At 44.0% G+C, this 22,189-nt stretch overlaps 1 protein-coding gene across 3 annotated transcripts in view; it reads left to right on the forward strand.

Annotated features, from left to right (window-relative positions):
- The window catches only part of cluha (clustered mitochondria (cluA/CLU1) homolog a), a 114,518-nt gene that overhangs the window by 80,816 nt on the left and 11,513 nt on the right, over nucleotides 1-22,189 (forward strand). For all 3 annotated transcript variants that reach the window (XM_068010531.1, XM_068010532.1, XM_068010533.1), the window contains exons 20-23: nucleotides 98-178; nucleotides 16,788-16,913; nucleotides 18,294-18,415; nucleotides 18,554-18,647. In XM_068010531.1, coding sequence (XP_067866632.1) covers nucleotides 98-178; nucleotides 16,788-16,913; nucleotides 18,294-18,415; nucleotides 18,554-18,647 — 423 coding nt within the window. The remainder of the gene's footprint in view (nucleotides 1-97; nucleotides 179-16,787; nucleotides 16,914-18,293; nucleotides 18,416-18,553; nucleotides 18,648-22,189) is intronic.

The following is a 22,189-nucleotide window of genomic DNA, read 5'->3' on the forward strand; positions in this document are numbered from 1 at the left end:
AGGTTCCACCCTGGAAGTGAACTCTTGCTAAATTTGTCAGGTACATTTTTTTTTTAATGGACAGTATTCACAGTTCATAATTTTCACTGTTTTTAAGGCCCTCAGCAACCAACAGAAAGCAGTGCTGATGAGTGAAAGAGCACTGGGTGTAGATCATCCCAACACAATCCAGGAATATGTAAGTAATATTTAAAAAAAATTGAGATGTGTGAATGCAGCAACATTGCTTTCAGCAGTATAGTCACTCTTACTGATATAGCAGAGTTGAGAACGGACATGCAAACAATCTGTTAAATCTGTGCACTGCATCAATAAGTTTAATTACATGATCTTCTTCTTTGGCTTCCTTGTCTCGGGAGACAATGGGTTTGTGGAGCAGCGCCTGGAGTGGCTATAAAGGCCAATACTAGAGTGACAGACTCTTCCACAGGTGCTGCAGAATAAATTGGTTGTCAGGGCTGTTACACAGTTGGCTCTCCCCTTGCGCTTCTGATACATGATACACTGTTGATTATTACACTTAAGAATGGTCAGTGTATTTATTATGCAGCTGTAGACCATGAAGCTGATGATTTTTGTAGTTAAATAGCAATATAATTAACTTAGGAGACTTAAGGAATTTCAAGTCCATTATACTAGTGATGATGGCATGCTAGCATATCTAACCATGATGTTCCCATCAACTGTTCTTGTTGGTCATATGCTAGCCCAGCCATATATTGGTGTTTTTAAAAAAAATCATCCTTGAGCCTGTTTTATCTGAAGAGATAATTTACAAATATTTTACCAACTACTGTGTGTGATTATAGTGACAACAAAATACCCAAGTCGACTGAGGAGTGTTTGTCACCACTAGTGCAGCATGACTTCAAATGTTGAATTATATTGTTGAACTGTATTATACCATGAAATATCTGAAATCCCAATTCATTCTAAACAGGATGTTAGCCTATAAAATAAGACAACGGGAGTACCAGAAAGGTTAAATCAAATTGCAATATTTCAACAAAAACTTTGCTGACCTAAAAAAAAAAATGAACAGAGAACACAAATGCACGCTGGAGGTTTGAGAAAATTGAAACAGTGACATCGCAGGAAAGTTGTAAGGTGATTGGTTGGTGAGCAACTGTTGTTAGGGAGTATCTCTAAATAGCTAGGTTAGTACACTACTGTTAGGGTGTGTGTGTAAATAGCTACAAATTAGAAAAAAAACCTTAAAATTAGAATTTATGTAATGACCTTATAATTAAGGCACACAAGCAGAAGGGAAAAGTTGATGAGTCTACTGTTCTATTTTATTTTAAAGCAGTAAGGTTTATTACTGAGCTTATTACTATTGGTAACATTTTAGTATTGGTAGGGTATAGTAATAGTGGTAAGGCAGATTATTTTTGGTAAGTGTGACATCAGGGAAGCAGGTAGGTGATTGGCTGAGTGAGACGTTGGAGCTACAAACAGTGCGAGAAGGGAGAAAGAGCGGTGAGGCACAGGGAGCTAAGCTAGTTAGTGAGTATCTGGTGGGTATTTTCTTTTTTCTGCTGATTTTTATTTTTTCTCTAACATTTAAGTCTATCTACTAAGTAGAAGCTAAAGTACCAGTAGGTGGTTACTCGTTCATTCTATTTATAGCCATTTTATTGTGTTTATTTAACTTCCAATTTTGGTGTAGTAAATAAATAATTTGAGGCATGGCAGGGCTGCTCACACCCATCAAATGCAAATCCTGTGCCATGTGGGGACTCCAGGGCCCTACCCATGCCCTGGACAACTAGATGTGCAGAAAGTGTCACCAAAGCAAAAACTCGAGCACCGAATCTTGGAACTCGAGGAGTAGCTGGTGTCACTGAGGTGCATTTGCCAGAATGAACGATACGTTGATAGCATGTTTCAAGAGGTGGTCATCCCACAGCTTAAGAGACCGCAGGCAGAGAGAGATTGGGTGGCTGCCATACAGAGAAGAAGGACAAGGCAAGCAGTACAGAAGACCCCAGAGGGCATCCCATATTCTAACCGGTATTCAGTTCTGAGTACCGATGAGAGAGGGGGTTCCTCTGGAGAGTCATAACCTGAGCACCATGGGTGGCTCAACTGTGCGGGGAGGGAGGAGAAAAGACAGGAGAGTAATAGTGGTAGGGAAATCTATAGTTAGGGGAACAGACAGGCATTTCTGTGGTCGCAGACGTGATTCCAGGATGGTATGTTGCCTCCCTCGTGCAAGGGTCATGGATATCCACCGTGCGTGCTAGAGAGAGAAAAAGTGATGACGTGTCCTGCAGGCTGAGTTTAGGGAGGTAGGAAAGAGATTAGCAAGCAGGACCTCAAAGGTAGTAATCTCCGGATTACTCCCAAGGTCATGAGCTCGTGAGTATAGAAATAGGAAAATACACCAGATGAATGCGTGGCTGAAGAGATGCTGCAGGAGGGAGGGCTTCAGATTTCTGGGGGATTGGGACTGGTTCTGGGGAAGGTGTACATGCCGAACGGTCTACACCTGAACAGGACTGGGACGAATATCCTTGCAGGAAGGGTTGTTAGTGCTGTCAAAGAGCAAAGAGCAAAGAAAATCACAGCACAGGAACAGGCCCTTCGGCCCTCCAAGCCTACGCCGATCCAAATCCTCTATCTAAACATGTCACCTATTTTCTAAGGGTCTGTATCCCTTTACTTCCTGCCCATTCATGTATCTGTCTAGATACATCTTAAAAGACGCTATCGTGCCTGCGTCTACCACCTCCGCTGGCAACGCGTTCCAGGCACCCACCACCCTCTGCGTAAAGAACTTTCCACACATATCCCCCCTAAACTTTTCCCCTTTCACTTTGAACTCGTGTCCCCTAGTAATTGAATCCCCCACTCTGGGGAAAAAGCTTCTTGCTATCCGCCCTGTCTATACCTCTCATGATTTTGTACACCTCAATCAGGTCCCCCCTCAACCTCCGTCTTTCTAATGAAAATAATCCTAATCTACTCAACCTCTCTTCATAGCTAGCGCCCTCCATACCAGGCAACATCCTGGTGAACCTCCTCTGCACCCTCTCCAAAGCATCCACATCCTTTTGGTAATGTGGCGACCAGAACTGCACGCAGTATTCCAAATGTGGCCGAACCAAAGTCCTATACAACTGGAACATGACCTGCCAACTCTTGCACTCAATACCCCGTCCAATGAAGGAAAGCATGCCGTATGCCTTCTTGACCACTCTATTGACCTGTGTTGCCACCTTCAGGGAACAATGGACCTGAACACCCAAATCTCTCTGTACATCAATTTTCCCCAGGAGTTTTCCATTTACTGTATAGTTCACTCTTGAATTAGATCTTCCAAAATGCATCACCTCGCATTTGCCCTGATTGAACTCCATCTGCCATTTCTCTGCCCAACTCTCCAGTCTATCTATATTCTGCTGTATTCTCTGACAGTCCCCTTCACTATCTGCTACTCCACCAATCTTAGTGTCGTCTGCAAACTTGCTAATCAGACCATCTATACTTTCCTCCAAATCATTTATGTATATCACAAACAACAGTGGTCCCAGCACGGATCCCTGTGGAACACCACTGGTCACACGTCTCCAATTTGAGAAACTCCCTTCCACTGCTACTCTCTCTCCTGTTACCCAGCCAGTTCTTTATCCATCTAGCTAGCACACCTTGGACACCATGCGCCTTCACTTTCTCCATCAGCCTACCATGGGGAACCTTATCAAACGCCTTACTGAAGTCCATGTATACGACATCTACAGCCCTTCCCTCATCAACCAACTTTGTCACTTCCTCAAAGAATTCTATTAAGTTGGTAAGACATGACCTTCCCTGCACAAAACCATGTTGCCTATCACTGATAAGCCCATTTTCTTCCAAATGGGAATAGATCCTATCCCTCAGTATCTTCTCCAGAAGCTTCCCTACCACTGACGTCAGGCTCACCGGTCTATAATTACCTGGATTATCCCTGCTACCCTTCTTAAACAAGGGGACAACATTAGCAATTCTCCAGTCCTCCGGGACCTCACCCGTGTTTAAGGAAGTTGCAAAGATATCTGTTAAGGCCCCAACTATTTCCTCTCTCGCTTCCCACAGTAACCTGGGATAGATCCCATCTGGACCTGGGGACTTGTCCACCTTAATGCCTTTTAGAATACCCAACACTTCCTCCCTCCTTATGCCGACTTGACCTAGAGTAATCAAACATGTGTCCCTAACCTCAACATCCGTCATGTCCCTCTCCTCAGTGAATACCGATGCAAAGTACTCATTTAGAATCTCACCCATTTTCTCTGACTCCACGCATAACTTTCCTCCTTTGTCCTTGAGTGGGCCAATCCTTTCTCTAGTTACCCTCTTGCTCCTTATATATGAGTAAAAGGCTTTGGGATTTTCCTTAACCCTGGTTAAGGAATGGTTTAAACTAGATTAGCAGGGGGATGGGAGCCTGCGGGCAGTTTCAGATGGGACAAATTCAGAGCAGGGAACAGGACAACAGGAGGCAGAAAATTAGCGAGTGACTCTGTTAACAGGTATTTATTTAAATGCAAGGAGTATGGAAAACAAAACCGATGAGCTGAGGGCACAGATAGACACATGGCAGCATGATATCATTGCTATAATGGAAACTTAGCTTAAAGAGAGGCAAAAATGACAGCTCAACATAACTGGATATAGAGTTTTCAGGCAGGATAGAGGGGAATAAAAAAGGAGGGGGTGTAGCATTATTGGTTAAAGAATCAATTACAGCTGTGAATAGGGATGATATGCTAAATGAATCAACAAATGAGGCCATATGGGTTGAGCTCAGAAATAAGAAGGGGCAGCCACACTACTAGGAGTGTACTATAGACCCCTAAATAGTGAGAGGGAGATAGAAGAACAAATAAAAGCAAAATACTGCAGATGCTGGAAATCTGAAATAAAAACAAGAAATGCTGGAATTACTCAGCAGGTCTGGCAGCATCTGTGGAGAGAGAAGCAGAGTTAATGTTTCAGGTCAGTGACCCTTCAAAACTGACAAATATTAGAAATGTAAAAGGTTTTAAACAAGTAAAGCGGGAGTGGGGCAAGAGATAACAAAGGAGAAGGTGTAGATAGGACAAGGTCACAGAGAATAACTGACCGGAAGGTCATGGAACAAAGGCAAACGGTATGTTAATGGTGCGCTGAAAGACAAAGCGTTAGTACAGAGAGGGTGTTAATCGACTGTAAAGCACAAAGCACTCCAAGCACAAACATTAAAAAAAATTTTTTTAAACAGGAACAGTAGGTAGGCACAGTAGAAACAAACTAACCAAACTAAAAAAACTAAAATAAAATAAGCAAATAAAAAAGAAAAAAAAAACTAAACACTAAAGTAGGGGTGGGGGGTGGTGGTTGCCATCATGCTCTGAAATTATTGAATACAATGTTCGGTCCAGCAGGCTGTAGTGTACCTAATCGGTAAATGAGATGCTGTTCCTCGAGCTTGCATTGATGTTCGCTGGAACACTGCAACAATCCCAGGACACAGATGTGAGCATGAGAGCGGGCTGGGGTGGGGGGGTTGTTGAAATGGCCAGCAACTGGAAGTTTTGGGTCATGCTTATCGACTGAGCGGAGGTGTTCCGCAAAACGGTCACCCAATCTACGTTTGGTCTCCCCAGTGTAAAGGAGACCACGTTGTGAGCGGCGAATACAGTATACTAGATTGAAAGAAGTACACGTAAATCACTGCTTCACCTGAAAGGAGTGTTTGGGGTCTTGAATAGTGAGGAGAGAGGAGGTAAATGGGCAGGTATTACACCTCCTGCAATTGCAGGGGAAAGTGCCATGGTAAGGGGATGAGGTGGTGGAGGTAATGGAGGAGTGGACGAGGGTGTCGCGGAGGGAACGATCCCTTTGGAATGCGAGGCAAGGTAAGTGGTGCCTTAGATCTCATCTTCATGAGGGTGATGCCTTAGCATATATGGTGCCATAGACCTCAATTAGAATACTGTGTGCAATATTGGAGTCCACACTATGGACAAAAATATGGAGATTTTAGTGTGTGTGCAATGCAGATTCACTAGGATCCTGCCTAGTGTGAGGAAGTATAAAAGACAAGAACAGATAAATGGTGCAGAAAACCTGACAAACTGGAAAATATTAAATTTGAGCATGTAATGGAGCCAGAATCCTCAAAACATTTCTAATTTATAATGTATTGTTTTTTTTGAAAAACTGTTGATCATTGCCTCTTTTTTAACAAAAAAAACATTTTCCAAAAAAAAATTCTTTTTTTTTTCATTGTTTATTTTCTCTGTGGAGCTGCTGTTTGTTTTGGCATGAAGTAGATCAACCTGTCAGGGTGACAATATTGTTGGGAAGTTTCCCATTGAAGAGGTTCCCAGGTGGGGCACGTTATTCAGTGGTTGCCTGTAAAATGCTGCTCTGATGGAATTTTTGTCAGTTTTAATGATGTTTTGCCAGTGAATGGTTCCACCTGTGAATGTCATTTTTATTTCTGTGTTCGGCTGACAGTATTCCCCGATTGAACTGTCAGAAGAAAAGATGATCCTGTTCTTTTAGTACAATCCAGATTAAACCAAACTGGGATGACGTAAGAAATTTCACATGATTTTGGTGATTAAAGAATGAATAGATTTGCTTTCCATGTTAAATAGCGTAGCCTTTTTGGAACCTGTTTTAATTTCCCATCATTTAATTTTTTCCCCTTATGACAGGGCTTCTTAAGAATGTTTCTCATCCTAACTTTATATTTCAAAAATATAAAAAGCCATTTTTATCTTGCCGATATCCCCCCCCTCCTAAAGATAATTAGCTCTACGTGAGTACAGTTCAACCTGTAACAATCAGTCTCCAGTACCTCCCCTAAGAGGCCAACATTGCTGAGTAAGCTATTTGATTGTGGGTAGGTGGGTGTCACTGGCAGATCGGATCACGCGCACACTGGTTGCTACATAGTGCTCAATTTTCTTGGATAACTTTTCATTTGGTTACCCAGGGGAACTGAGGCTAACTGTAGTGTCTGTGCTGTGGCAATGCCCAAGAACAGCCAACTCAGCATACCAGGGAATTGAACCAGGGGCCATCCAGTCTGAGCGACTCAGTGACTCGTGTAAACTGTCATGAAGACCCCCACCTGCCGAGAATGAGGCATATTAATTTTGTCATATGAACATTAATTTTAAATTGTTGCTGGAGTGAAGAGATGACTTGTTTAAAGAGATCAGTGGCTGGAAGAACATTTGCGTACTAAGAGACAGTGCTAGGGGAGACAAAAGAATTGCTCACTGATTCAATTAACAGAGATTGGTCTAGGCAATGATGATCCACATCTTGGTATAAGAGACAGCACGACACCGCACCCCCCCCCCCCCCCCGCCCCAACCACCCCCGAGAGCTTTGGAATCCACAAAAGACGCTGGAGAATTTGTTGAAAAAATTTAGTCACATGGTGAGCCTGCTGGCCAACTTGGAGGTTTAAATTCTGCTCACGGGACAGTTTGGGTCAGACTGCAGATTGTAGCTGAACCTGGAACAAGACAGCCTCTCTCCTGGCTGGCACTCTCGCTTTCTCACAAGCCTCCGGACCCACAGGTTGCTTAAACCTCGAGAGAAAAGACTCCAACATCGAAACAAATTGAAGCGTGCACTGCGCCCCAACGAACAGCAAAACTTACCCGCAACCAAAGACTCCACATTGAACTTAAAGGACCATAAATAACTACCAGATATTGCCTCAAACTTTTCCCCTTTATTCCATCTTCTTTTTCTGTCTCTGTCTGCGTGTGTTTATCGCGTATGCATGTTGGTGTGGTCATGTTGAGTATTCGTAGCCATTACCCGAATTAGAGTTTAAGATTAATAAACTTCCACCTTTCTTGTTTAAATCTAAGAAAACCTGTCTTAACTGATTTCGTTGCCTTACAATTGGAAAGCGGTGAACAAGGATTCACTGAAGGAGAGCTAAAAACATGGTGTTTCTAAAATTAAACCCTGTTACAGTTAAACCAGGCAAAGGCTGAGAGGGAACCCCCTAGACCCCTGTCTTACCTTGTCGTAACAGAAATTTGGGGGCTTTTTGGTTTTGACCCACAGGCAAACAAGAAATTGGAAGTGGGAAGCCAAATTGATCCCAATCAAAAAGAGAAAAGATTTCAATACAGATTTTCTTGTGGTTGTGTGTGCTACAATACTAACATGTCTGTGACTGAAGCTAGTAGCTCCCCAAGCCAGGGTGAAGTAACTTGGGATAAGTTAAAAGCACTGTCCATGGAGGAGTTGAGGAAAATGGCTGAGCAGTGTGGGATCACTGTACGTGGGATGGCTAGAAAGTCTGAACTCCTAAGACTAGTGGCCAACCATTTTTCCCTTTAATCAGAAGAAGCAGAAACAGGGTTAGAAATAGACTCTGGCAGGGTATTGCTAGCAAAGCTACAAATGAAACCGAGGAAACTTGAATTAAAAGACAGGGAAAGAGACAGGGGAGAGAGAGAAAGAAAGAAGCTTTCAGAAGGAACGTGAAGAAAAAGAGAGAAAGAGAGCCTTCTAGAAAGAATGCGGAGAGAGAGAGCTGAGGCGACTTGAGTTAACTAGAGGGTGACACTGTAACCCCAGTGAAAGCATGGCCAATATGAAAGAGTGTAATTCAGGGCTGGGTACAGAATTGTTAAAAACTTTCCCAATTAATCCCAAAATTCAGTGAGGGAGACATGGAAGCCTTTTTTGTGTCTTTTGAAAAACTGGCAAGGCAGTTAATGTGGCCAGCTGGACTCTCCTGCTACAAAATAAGCAAACTGGAAAAGCCCATGAGGTTTGTCCCATGTTGCCAGTTGAGAGTTCATCCAATTATGAACTGACAAAAAATGCTATCCTCTGGGCATGTGAGTTAGTACCAGAAGCCTATCGCCAAAAGTTTAGAACCCTCAAGAAGCAAGCTGATCAAACGTACCTGAAGTTTGAGAGAAATAAGCAGCCGACTTTTGACCAATGGCTGAGGGCTCTTAAAGTGCAGCTCAGCTATGAAAATCTCAGAAGTAATTTTGCTAGAGGAATTTAAAAACTCTCTCCCAGTCTCCATAAAGGCACATTGTTATGACCGAGCGCTCAAGACAAAGCCCTCTGTCAAAATTTATGATTCTGATTGTGGTGGGAGAAACGCACTGTTGATTCAGTCTCGCCCCTCCACAGATCACCTAATATATCATGTTAAACTTTCCAAAGTAAAGAAAGACCCAGCCAAATTGTACCATCTATCAACCCCTGAATGAGGCTAACCAAACCGGGTGTCTTAGATCAACAAATTAACTGTTTAATTAGAAAAGCTAAATTCTTAAACACTTCTTTTTCTTTTTCTTTTGGGCCTCCTTATCTCGAGAGACAATGGATATGCGCCTGGAGGTGGTCAGTGGTTTGTGAAGCAGCGCCTGGAGTGGCTATAAAGGCCAATTCTAGAGTGACAGGCTTTTCCACAGGTGCTGCAGAGAAATTTGTTTGTCAGGGCTGTTACACAGTTGGCTCTCCCCTTGCACCTCTGTCTTTTTTTCCTGCCAACTACTAAGTCTCTTCGACTCGCCACATTTTAGCCCTGTCTTTATGGCTGCCCGCCAGCTCTGGCGAATGCTGGCAACTGACTCCCACGACTTGTGATCAATGTCACAGGATTTCATGTCGCGTTTGCAGACGTCTTTATAGCGGAGACAAGGATGGCCGGTGGGTCTGATACCAGTGGCGAGCTCGCTGTACAATGTGTCTTTGGGGATCCTGCCATCTTCCATGTGGCTCACATGGCCAATCCATCTCAAGCGCCGCTGACTCAGTAGTGTGTACAAGCTGGGGATGTTGGCCGCCTCGAGGACTTCTGTGTTGGAGATACGGTCCTGCCACCTGATGCCAAGTATTCTCCGGAGGCAGCGAAGATGGAATGAATTGAGACATCGCTCTTGGCTGACATACGTTGTCCAGGCCTCGCTGCCATAGAGCAAGGTACTGAGGACACAGGCCTGATACACTCGGACTTTTGTGTTCCGTGTCAGTGCGCCATTTTCCCACACTCTCTTGGCCAGTCTGGACATAGCAGTGGAAGCCTTTCCCATGCGCTTGTTGATTTCTGCATCTAGAGACAGGTTACTGGTGATAGTTGAGCCTAGGTAGGTGAACTCTTGAACCACTTCCAGAGCGTGGTCGCCAATATTGATGGATGGAGCATTTCTGACATCCTGCTCCATGATGTTTATTTTCTTGAGGCTGATGGTTAGGCCAAATTCATTGCAGGCAGCCGCAAACCTGTCGATGAGACTCTGCAGGCACTCTTCAGTGTGAGATGTTAAAGCAGCATCGTCAGCAAAGAGGAGTTCCCTGATGAGGACTTTCCGTACTTTGGACTTCGCTCTTAGACGGGCAAGGTTGAACAACCTGCCCCCTGATCTTGTGTGGAAGAAAATTCCTTCTTTAGAGGACTTGAACGCATGTGAAAGCAGCAGGGAGAAGAAAATCCCAAAAAGTGTGGGTGCGAGAACACAGCCCTGTTTCACGCCACTCAGGATAGGAAAGGGCTCTGAGGAGGAGCCACCATGTTGAATTGTGCCTTTCATATTGTCATGGAATGAGGTGATGATACTTAGTAGCTTTGGTGGGCATCCAATCTTTTCTAGTAGTCTGAAGAGACCACGTCTGCTGACAAGGTCAAAGGCTTTGGTGAGATTAATGAAAGCAATGTAGAGGGGCATCTGTTGTTCACGGCATTTCTCCTGTATCTGACGAAGGGAGAACAGCATGTCAACGGTCGATCTCTCTGCACGAAAGCCACATTGTGCCTCAGGGTAGACGCGCTCGGCCAGCTTCTGGAGCCTGTTCAGAGTGACTCGAGCAAAGATTTTCCCCACTATGCTGAGCAGGGAGATTCCACGGTAGTTGTTGCAGTCACCGCGGTCACCTTTGTTTTTATAGAGGGTGATGATATTGGCATCGCGCATGTCCCAGCCAAATTGTACCATCTATCAACCCCTGAATGAGGCTAACCAAACCGGGTGTCTTAGATCAACAAATTAACTGTTTAATTAGAAAAGCTAAATTCTTAAACACTACAAAGATATAAACAACATTTAAAGTGGAAAAATTAGTGTCCTTGCAGAATTATGCTCCTGTCGAAGTGGAATCTTCCAATGTGTAACTGTCCAAGGTTGCTTGAAGTCCTCACAGCCGTCCAATGGAAAAAAGAAAAGGTTCTTCAATAGTACGCCAGTCCGTAGTCCAGTTCAGCAGTTGAAGTAATGTTTTTCTTCTGCAGCGATGATTCAGCAATTAACAACTTGCAAACACTTTTTAATGAATCAATTTGCCTTTAGAATTTTTGAGGGATAAATGATTGTCACAGTCTAACTTTCCTTCCTTCAGTTTAAATTGTCAGAGATCTCTGTTCAGTTCATGCTGGTCCAGCTGGCTGTGTCTGTTAACTGTGTCTCAAAAGCCAGTTTTTCAGCTAGTTTCAAATGTCATTCGGCAACATTGTATCTCTGTATCCTTGGTCCTGAGTGGCTGTATCCTACAGCAACGCGAATGCAATTTTTGACTCAGCCCCTTGAGCTTGTTGCCTTAAAGCAGTACTGATCCTTTTACAGCTTTAAAGGCACACCGCATACACCAGAAAAGAAAAAAAAACTACAGGACAGAAGTTTCATAGAGCCTGGCAAGCCGTGGTGCTGGCTGATGAATTTGCGCTCATGTATAAGTCGGTTTCCCAGGGGAAAACCTTTCCTAATCACCCCCACAAGTCCGAAAAGGACAAAGGGTGGGAAAGTGATAGAAGCTCAAGCAGTCCTGGGAGGGAAAGAAAAGCAGGAGAGACAAGGAGCCCTGCTCCAGCCAAAAATTAAGGTGCTGTAAGTAGGGGCTGAATTTTGAGTGCGCCGCAGTTCGCAGCAGCGCACTCTAAGAACAGCGTGCATCCCGTGCGGATGCGCTGTCCCTGAGCCCCAGCAATATTAAGCGCAGGGGCTCATTTAAATAGAGGGGGCGGAGCAGCCGCCCCGGTGACGTAGAGGGGCGGCCTCCATGTCCCCGGCAACGGCGTTTGGCACCAGCGCCCTTTTTAGAGGGCTTTAAGCCCGCACAAATAGGTTTAATTTTTAAAGGGTATAAAATAAGAGACTTTTAATACATTGAAAGATAAATGATGGAGGCCCTTCCCCCCCCCCCTCCATGGTCATTTCAGGCGTTTGTTCCAATACACAAACTTCTCCTCCCCGCAACCCCCCCCCCCCCAACGTCCAATCTTTTGCCCTTCACCCCCTTCCCACTCTCCCCAAATCCAATAAAAATTGATTTCCCCACTCCTCCACCCCTCTCGCCCTGTAAATTTTATTCCTCCCTCCTCCCGACCAGGTTCCTACCCGAAACTCCATACGGAGTTCTAAAGACGCGTGGAGCACGAATGGCGGCTGTAATATCGGAGTGGAACGGCCGCCGCCTGCAGGTAAATTTATTTAAATAGTTTACATGTTCATTTGCATATGCTAATGAAGGGCCTGCCGCCAGGCGGCTGTGGGGGGGGAGGGGCTGTGCCGCACAGAGGTCCTGCTGCTGCCGGTAATATGCGGCAGGCCGTTTTCAAAATTGTGGGTTGAGGTGAGCCTCTCCCCACAGAATTTTACTGGCCCCCGTGCCGCAACCTGTGGCGTCGAGGGGCCGGTAAAATTCAGCCCTAGGAGTGAAACCCGGAGACCTGTGTGCTTCCATTGTAATAAGGCAAGGCATTTAAGAGCTGACTGCTGGAAACTAAAGGGAAAACCTGTAGGGTTAATCAGGGCACATGCGCTCAGTGAAGGAGAAGTGACCCTGATGGAAAGCACAGCAGAGCAAGATGTGGCTTTAACTGCAGTAAGAGTGAGACCAAGAAGCCTACCGCTGCAAGTACAGGAAAATTTAATAGGATTCCTGAAGGTTATCAGGATTTTGTGTCCGAAGGGAGAATGACCCCTTACCCCTTGAGTGGGGCAAGCAAGCCCATAGTAATTCTGAGGGACACAGGGGCCTCGAGATCCCTTTTACTGGGAAAAGGCCTGACCTTTCCCCCAGAGAGTGCAATAAACACTAGAATGGTGATGAATGGTATTGGAGGACAGTGTGTGGAGTGCGACCTAGTTTCGGGATTTGTGACTGTTGGGAATGACCCTCCTTTGCCTCTGAACGGGGTTGACCTGCTCCTAGGTAATGATCTGCGGGAGCGAAGGTGGTAGCTTCCCCAATATGAAAGAGACTACAGGAGGTGAGAGAGACAGGGCAGTGGCAGGAGACGGTCCCCTGCAGTTTCCCTGAATGTATAGTGAATCTGGCCATGATCAAACCAGCTCCCCCAGAGGAGACTGGCACTGCAGGCAAATGACCTGGTCTGTCTGTCTGAGAAGTTATTTGGAAAGTTATAAACCCAGGGAATGAGTTAAGTGGATCTTCCCTAGCTGAGGCTCAGCGAGCCGATCCAGTATCGAGAGAGTTAGCACAGGCTGCCCAGTCTGAAATTGAAGCAGAGGGAGTCCCTGATTGCTACTATTTAAAGAATGAGGTACTGACGAGAAAGTGGAGTTCTCCTCACAGACCTGAGAGCAAGGAGTGGACAGTGGTTCACTAGTTAGTGGTACCGGAGAGAAATATTAAGAATGGCCCATGAGATTACATTGGCTGTGCATGTCGGTATACGAAAAACCGAAGCCCACATAAGACAGCACTTTGGCCAAAACTCCACAAAGATGGAGTTGCCACAGGTGTCAGGTTGAGGGGATACCCCAACCTACAGTGAAAACTGCACCCCTCTAAGTCCTGTACCAGTGTTTGGAGGACCCTCCAGCAGATGAATTGTAAGGGACCCCTGCTGAGAACAAAAGGGGACTGGCATGCAGAAGGCTGACAAAACGTTAGATAAGAAAGGGGAAAAAGGGACCAAGGGGGCAGGTTAAAGGAACTCCATGAGGAATCCCAAATTGAAACCTCTACTGTCCGGTCAGCCAACCCTGAAATATTTGAAAAGTTAGACCCCACATCCTCCTCTGTAAATGTAGATACTAGAAGCCCCCTACCAGAGTGGCTAGCAGCATTTACAGGAATCTGCAAAGACAAAGAAGGTCCTCAAGAGGGCAGAGAAACTGTGAGGGTGATGCCTCACCTAGTTGATGTGCCGCAAGGGAGTGCAGTAGAATCTGGGCAAATACCTGCAAGCAGGAGTGTCCCAAAGGATAATGGGAAGATTAGTGCAGAATCTGCCTCCACAGCCCGGAAAAAAGGGAACCAGCTATCCCTTAAGGTGAAAAGCCCTTGCATGACTCATCAAAGCACTGAAAGAGAGTTCAGAGTGGAACCGCCTACTGCTGCCACCCCTGAGCAGAATTCCAACCTCGGGCTAATTAAATCTAACCCTCCCCCTGCAGACCTCAACAAGAACAAAGACACCCTAGGCAGCCATGGAAATGTGCAAACTGAAAAACTTCCCCAAAAACCATATGTTTATTGGGATGCCAAAAAGGGCAGTTTAAAGCAGCACTGCTACCAAGCAAAGACAGACAGTAACAACTGTTAGGAATTCTGAGTGAATGAGAGAGATACACGTGTGTTTTCCTGTACTTAATTTTAACGAAATGCCCTTTTAAAAAAAAATCGCATTTCATTCCGCTGGGTGTGGAGGTGTCATGAGGACCCCCACTTGCCAAGAATGAGGCATATTAATTTTGGTATATGAACGTTAATTTTAAACTGTTGCTGGAGCGAAGAGATGACTTGTTTAAAGAGATTATCAGTGGCTGGAAGAACATTTGCATATTAAAACGGTGCTTGGAGAGACAAAAGAATTGCTCTCTGATTCAATTAACAGAAATTGGTCTGGGCAATGGAGATCCACATCTTGTCGGTGTAAGAGACAGCACCTAACCCCCCCCTCCCCTCCCCGAAAGCTTCGGAATCCACAAATGAGACAGGAGAGTTTGTTCAAAAAACTTAAGTCACATGACTAGCCTGCTGGTCAACTTGGAGGTTTGAATTGTGCTCACAGGAGTTTGGGTCAGACTGCAGATTGTAACTGAACCTGGAACAAGATAGCCTCTCTCCTGGCTGGCGCTCGCTTTCTCACAAGCCTACGGACCCACTGAAGTCGCTTAAACCTCAAGAGAGGAAAGACTCCTACATCAAAACAAGTTGAAGTGTGCAGTGGGCCCCAGCAAACAGCAAGATTTACCCGCAACCAAAGACTCCACATATAACTTAAAGGGCCATAAATAGCTATCAGATATTGCCTCAAACTTTTATTCCTTCTTCTTTTTCTGTCTCTATCTGCGTGTGTGTTTATTGTGTATGCATGCTCGTGTGGTTGCGTCGCGTATTCGTAGCAATTACCCGAATTAGAGTTTAAGATTAATAAACTTCCACCTTTCTTGTTTAAATCTAAGAAAACCTGTCTAATTGACTTCTTTGTCTCACAATTGGAAAGCAGTGAACAAGGATTCGCTGAGGGAGTGCTAAAAACATAGTGTTTCTAAAATTAAATCCTGTTACAGTTAAACCAGGCAAAAGCTGAGAGGGAACCCTTATCTCACCTGGTCATAGCAAAACCTACTCAGCCATTAGTAGAACAAAAACACTTTTCCAATTACACTTTTTGTGTAACATTTCTATTTGTTTGCCTCCCTTTTGGGGGGGCGGCGGTGGTGGAAGGGCAAGCATCTTCACTCTGCTCTCTTGGGGAACCTCAACTGTGGAGACAGCTGAAGATACAGACTAGATGACTTTTCTTTTTGTTGATAAATAAAATTAAACTTTTCTGTTTCCATTGCTTCCTTAGTCCCTTTCTCAAAAAATAAAGTAAATACTTTGGCAAGTGAAATCCTCATTGGCGAATGGTTAAAATAGCATTATTGAATTCACTGTACCAGGTGTAAAGCAGCAGTAGTGGGAATATTTAGCCACACAGCTTCTCACTCAATAACGTGTTTGACTATATTGATTGACTTGTGCAGTAAAAATTACTTCATGCATATTTACCGTTACGTATTATGTTGCAGTGCATTGGTTTGTAAAATGGGACTCAAGGTCTTCTGGCTGTTTTTATCCAAGTTGACTGTGAGCACAATGTTTACAAAGAACAGTACAGCACAGGAACAGGCCGTTCGGCCCTCCAAGCCTGCGCCGATCGTGATGCCTGTCTAAACTAAAATCTTCTGCACTTCCGGGGACCGTATCCCTCTATTCCCATCCTATTCATTTATTTGTCAAGATGCCTCTTAAACGTCGCTATCGTACCTGCTTCCACCACCTCCCCCGGCAGCAAGTTCCAGGCACTCTCTGTGTAAAAAAAAACTTGCCTTGCACATCCCCTCTAAACTTTGCCCCTCACACCTTAAACCTATGTCCCCTAGTAACTGACTCTTCCACCTGGGAAAAAGCTTCTGACTATCCACTCTGTCCATGCCACTCATAACTTTGTAAAGCTCTATCAGGTAGATTGGCAATGCATAAGTTCTGAGTGAGGTCATTTCCCACTCTGTTGACATTGACATTGTGCTGTCTGTGGCAGCACCTATTCATATAAATGGCCCAAACACTTCCAGCACTCAACTGTTCATGAGTCCTGACAATTACTGATGGAGAAAATACAAAACAACCCCCAGTAGGTACTGACAGCTCACTGAAAAAACTGAATGTGGAGACTATTGCACTCTCCGGTGTCTCCTCTTCAGCACTGTTCTCTTCGCACTATACCATTTGTGTAAAAATGCCTTAAGATAGTCGTATGTTTTGCAGTTTATCAAGTTTTTTTTTGTTCTTTTCCTTTACAGATGCACCTTGCATTGTACTGCTTTGCAAATGGTCAACTATCAACAGCCTTAAAATTACTGTATCGATCTCGCTACCTCCTGCTCTTGGTATATGGTGAGGATCATCCAGAAATGGCACTGTTGGACGTGAGTATCTGTGCAGTCTGGAGAAAACCAGCGACTGGTAATGTGTAATTGAAGGACACTTCACTAACAGAATGAAGGGCTTCCACCTGCGAGTCCAGCAATAGTGTTTTAATCTGAATGTTGCTTTTCAAGTTGTTTATGTTCCAGAAGTAAGCTTTGGGATTCTTGGGTAGATCAGAAGATCTGGGTGTTTGTCATTAAAAGGTACTTACTGCTTTTTGCTCAATTTTGCCTATGGGTTTAGCATCATGTTTCCCATTCTTGTTTAATAAGAACCTAATGATTTCCCCATTGTATCATAGATGCTCTGGCTTTGCTTCCACATTTTCTTTCTCAGGATGTGAGTGATTGAAAATGGCTATTTTTACTGCCCATCTTTAAAGACTGTGGTGGAACTGCTTTTCAAAGTAATTTCCCCAAGGGCTTTGAGTCAACCACTTAGTGTAAACTGGAGTCATGTGTAGGCCAGGTCGAGTAAGGATGGCAGGTTCTGTTCTGTTGAGTCAGTTGTTAATCAGCCTCCTTCCTTCTGTGGTTCATGAGGATACGCTTCGAGTGAGCACGAGATGATAGTGGACTTTAATAATACAGTGTAGGTAATCTATCTAGCACAGAAGAGAAGCTTCAGGTTTCTCTCCTTTCAAGCTCTCCAACTAACTCTAGAAAACTATTCCTTTATTTCCTCTGTTTGCTAATTTCAATGGTACATTTCACAGAAAAGACCTTATGATTTATCTGTTTTTGGATCCTTTCAAGTACAGTTTATTTTCAGTTTATTTGCCTAAATATCCGCTGTATGCCATGGTTAACTAATTCCTCCTCTTGTATTTATTACACCAGTCACTAAATTTATACATTAATCCCTCACGATCGATATTGCCCCAGTTGCTTCTTTCCTTGCATAAGTATCCACTTGTTTTCCTGTTTATCTTAGAAGGCTTGTTGCTCTATGACACAGTTACAGTTATGGAGGTGAGTTTGATTTTTTAACCCTTAACTGTCCATGTCCAACACATTCCTTGAATGATATTAGTGAACCATTTTTCTGGTGCTAATTCACAAGTTGCCAAATTTATTGTTTACCAACCTAACATGGTGGGATTTGAACTCATGATCTCTGGGTTACTAATCCAGTACCGTAACCACTGCATTACTGTACCATATCCCTTTTTTCTCTAGGATATTAATGCTTTGAGGCAAACCTTTTAGTTCTTAGGAATAAATGATAATGTAGACCAATGGAAAGAACACTTTCTTTTTCTCTCCACCCCTGGCAATTTAAAACATCCTTGAAATAAATTGATCCTTTTTTGCAATTTATTCTAACCTATAGCTGTGCAAGTAATGTACTTAGGTAGCGTTTTTATGGTTTCATTACAGAGTAATATTGGCCTTGTATTACATGGTGTTATGGAGTATGACCTTGCCCTGAGGTTCCTGGAGAATGCTCTGGCAATCAATGGAAAATGCCATGGAGCAAAATCTCTCAAAGTTGCCCTGAGGTAATAAGTTACTGTCTCATATTTTTTTAATAATTGAATGTTTTTCTTTTATTTGACTGCCATTTGGGGATTTAAAAAAATAAGAAAATTTTAAGAATGAAATTCTGTATTCTTCTTTCACCCCCCCCTGCTCATCAGCCACCATCTGGTAGCGCGTGTCTACGAGAGCAAAGCAGAGTTTCGATCAGCCCTACAGCATGAGAAAGATGGTTATACCATCTACAAAAACCAGGTCAGTCTTGCACATTCAGCGTGAGCTACACATCTCATTTGCACCTTGTCACCGTCTGGTTCAGTGTTAATTATGCCATCTGCGGTCTCTGTTCAGTCTCTTTCAAACTACTAGGGTATTCCATAAAATTACTTTTAGATTGTGTTTAGATTTATTTTTTATTAAATTACTTTCTCCAGCTATTTGGGTTTCCCTTTCACGTGTTCAGTTAACCTGGTCCCAGCTTTGTCCCAGTATTGCTCTCTGACCCATTCCCCCAGGAAGCTGGCAGAGAGTGGCCTATTGTGACTGGCTGTTATATACTGCTTCTACCATTTATAAATCGATCCTTTGCCTTTGGCCTATGTGCTGCACTCTCATGTTGTATATTGTCATCCGACACCTCTAGGTTTGTTGGAGATTGTTTTTAGATAATGGGAGCATGTTGAGGGCTTGACAGCCCTGAGGACATTGAACTGACATGTCTACATGTTTGTGTCACAATGAGCTGAACTGGCTCAGTGTGTTTAACAGGCCAGAAGAGGCGGCTAATCCAGTTTCAGAATGACAGGCTTGTACAACTCATGTCTGCTGCTGTATGTTCCTGATTGGGTTGATTTTATGGGTGAAATGCATACCTACAGTCAGTGGCACTCCTAGATAAAAACATTTTTTATTTATTTTCTTCTGCCTGTGAGGAATCAGAACACGGAACATTGCTTCTCTGTTCCACAATACGTTCTGTTTAGAATACCATTTCATTGCTGGATCACTGTATCGCAGTGTCACTAGGCATATCTGAAGTATTAGTACCAATATGCTAAAGAAAAATTTCGACTTAAGCCAATGTGTTCAATGCTGTGTAATTTTTTTTCCTGAATTCATGGTCTCAAATTGCTCCCATCGCCATCAGCAGCAGCAGTAAGGGACCCATAATCCATGAGCACTTTATGCTGCTGTTATGCAGCTCAAAATGCTCATGCCCTAACAAACATTTCACACACCCCATCATAACATTTTCCTGAAAAATCCAACATTCCTGGATGTTGATCCTGCTCTGACACTGACTGTTTGTCCACCTGTCCTGTCAGCATTCATTTCATCAGTGACAAGCATCTAATCATTGCAGAAATGTCTTGGGTGTCAGTGCTTCCCGCATCATTTTATACAAAGCAACTCTCCTGTGTTCAGTGCCAACTAGACTCTCCATATTAAGGGAGCATGTCGAAAAAATTGACACGGTTATAAATGGAATAAAATTGGATACAAATAGTCGAACAAAGAAATGAGGAAGTGGCTAATAGAAATGTTTCAAAGTCAGTGTGAATAAAAGGATTAACTCACTGTCTGTTCACGTTTAATATATTCATGGAACTAATTAGATGTGAAAAGGTTCAGATGTATTTGCATATGAAATGCAAGTTAGTTGAGGTGCAGTAATTGTATGACCAATTTTTTGATGGGATGAGATATTGTGAATTGTTCAAAGGGTGTGGCACTATAGAATTGTGCGCTAAGTCATTTAAAATATGAAGATGATAAAGGATTTGTTGTAACCTGCTTTTAATGAATCTTTCCTACCCAGGTTTGAGAAAACCAGTCTGAAAAATGTCATAATAGAGTGTTACTCATTTGTTCAGCTTTGAGCAGGGCCAAGGATTTGAAAACATGTAAAATCCTTATAAAAATTAATTATCTCCTAATGACTTAATCTGCTGTTATCCGCGTAGCTTTTTATTTCTGTTACAAACAAAAAGATACCTAATCTGCAATCTAAGTAGTGTGGCAGCAGCAGCATGTCAGGCACAGTGTCATGAAAGCTGCCATTCCTCCCACACAGTTCCCTTCCCCCATTCCCCCCCCCCCCCCATACTTCAAGTGGAAAAGCTTCTATGTCAGAAACTGCAGAATGAGCTGTAATTGAAATTTCTGTGGCCTTTATGAAAAAGTATTCCCTTTTGTTATATTAATTTTGAATGTAGGAGTGATTTATTTTTTAAAATCTGTGTATCTTCAGGGTGTCTACCTACATGTACTCAAGCCAGTCACAAGTCATAATAAGTATGGCCACCTCCTGCTAGCTACTCATGGGATGTGTTAGCAGTTCCAAGTTGAGGAAGAATCACTCTCCTAGCTTTGCTGTCATCTCAGCTGGAGAACCATTCAGAGTTTGAAATAAAACTGGTAAATGGGAATGAACGAAGGAGAGGGATAAAGAGGAGGTATACTTTGAGTAGTTAAGTACTGTAGCCTACTGCTGAAACTCGCTTGAGAGAGTTATGCCTGCACTGCACTGGACAATTGGATGTAATAGCAAGGCGCATTGAGCTTGTATAGTGACAGAAATGTCAGTTAGAGGGGTGAAGCGCTTCACCTGTGAGATGTGGGAAGTCTGTGATGCTTCCAGCGTTCCGGGCGACTACATCTGCAGGAAGTGTACCCAGTTGCAGCTCCTCACAGACCGCATGGATCGGTTGGAGCGGCAACTGGATGCACTTAGGAGCATGCAGGTGGCGGAAAGCGTCATAGACAGGAGTTTTAGAGAAGTGGTTACACCCAAAGTGCAGGCAGATAGATGGGTGACCGCTAGAAGGGGCAGGCAGTCAGTGCAGGATTCCCCTGTGGCTATCCCCCTCTCTAACAAGTATACCGTTTTGGATACTGTTGGGGGGGATGGCCTATCGGGAAAACAGCAGCAGCCAGAGCAGTGGCACCACGGCTGGCACTGTTGTTCAGCAGGGAGGGACAAAGTGCAGAAGAGCAATAGTTATAGGGGACTCTATAGTCAGGGGCCAGGGTCAAGGATGTCTCTGAACGGACAGAGGGCATTCTGAAGGGGGAGGGTGACCAGCTAGAGGTTGTGGTACACATCGGTACCAATGACATAGGCAGGAAGAGTGATGAGGTCCTGCAGGGGGAGTTTAGGGAGTTAGGTAGTAAGTTTTAAAAAACAGGACCTCTAGGGTTGTAATCTCCGGATTACTCCCTGCGCCACGTGCCAGTGAGGCTAGAAATAGGAAGATAGTGCAGCTAAACGTGTGGCTGAGCAGCTGGTGTAGAAGGGAGGGTTTCAGATATCTGGACTATTGGGGCTCTCTTCAGGGACAGATGGGACCTGTACAAGAAGGACGGGTTGCATCTAAACTGGAAGGGCACTAATATCCTGGCTGCAAGGTTTGCTAGCGTCACTCGGGAGGGTTTAAACTAGTGTGGCAGGGGGGTGGGAACCAGAGCAGTAGGACAGCTAGTGAAGTAAATGAGGAGGACATAGTAAATAAGGCCAGTAGGATTAAGAGGAAGAGCAGGCAGGGAGATGTTGCTGAGCACAGCGGGACTGGTGGTCTGAAGTGCATTTGTTTCAATGCGAGAAGTATAACAGGTAAGGCAGATGAACTTAGAGCTTGGATTAGTACTTGGAACTATGATGTTGTTGCTATTACAGAGACTTGGTTGAGGGAAGGGCAGGATTGGCAGTGAAATGGTCCAGGCTTTAGAAGCTTCAGGCGGGATAGAGGGGGATGTAAAAGGGGTGGGGGAGTTGCGTTACTGGTTAAGGAGAATAT

Source organism: Heterodontus francisci, chromosome 30 (assembly GCF_036365525.1).
Source record: "Heterodontus francisci isolate sHetFra1 chromosome 30, sHetFra1.hap1, whole genome shotgun sequence".
NCBI classification, from domain to species: Eukaryota; Metazoa; Chordata; class Chondrichthyes; order Heterodontiformes; family Heterodontidae; genus Heterodontus; species Heterodontus francisci.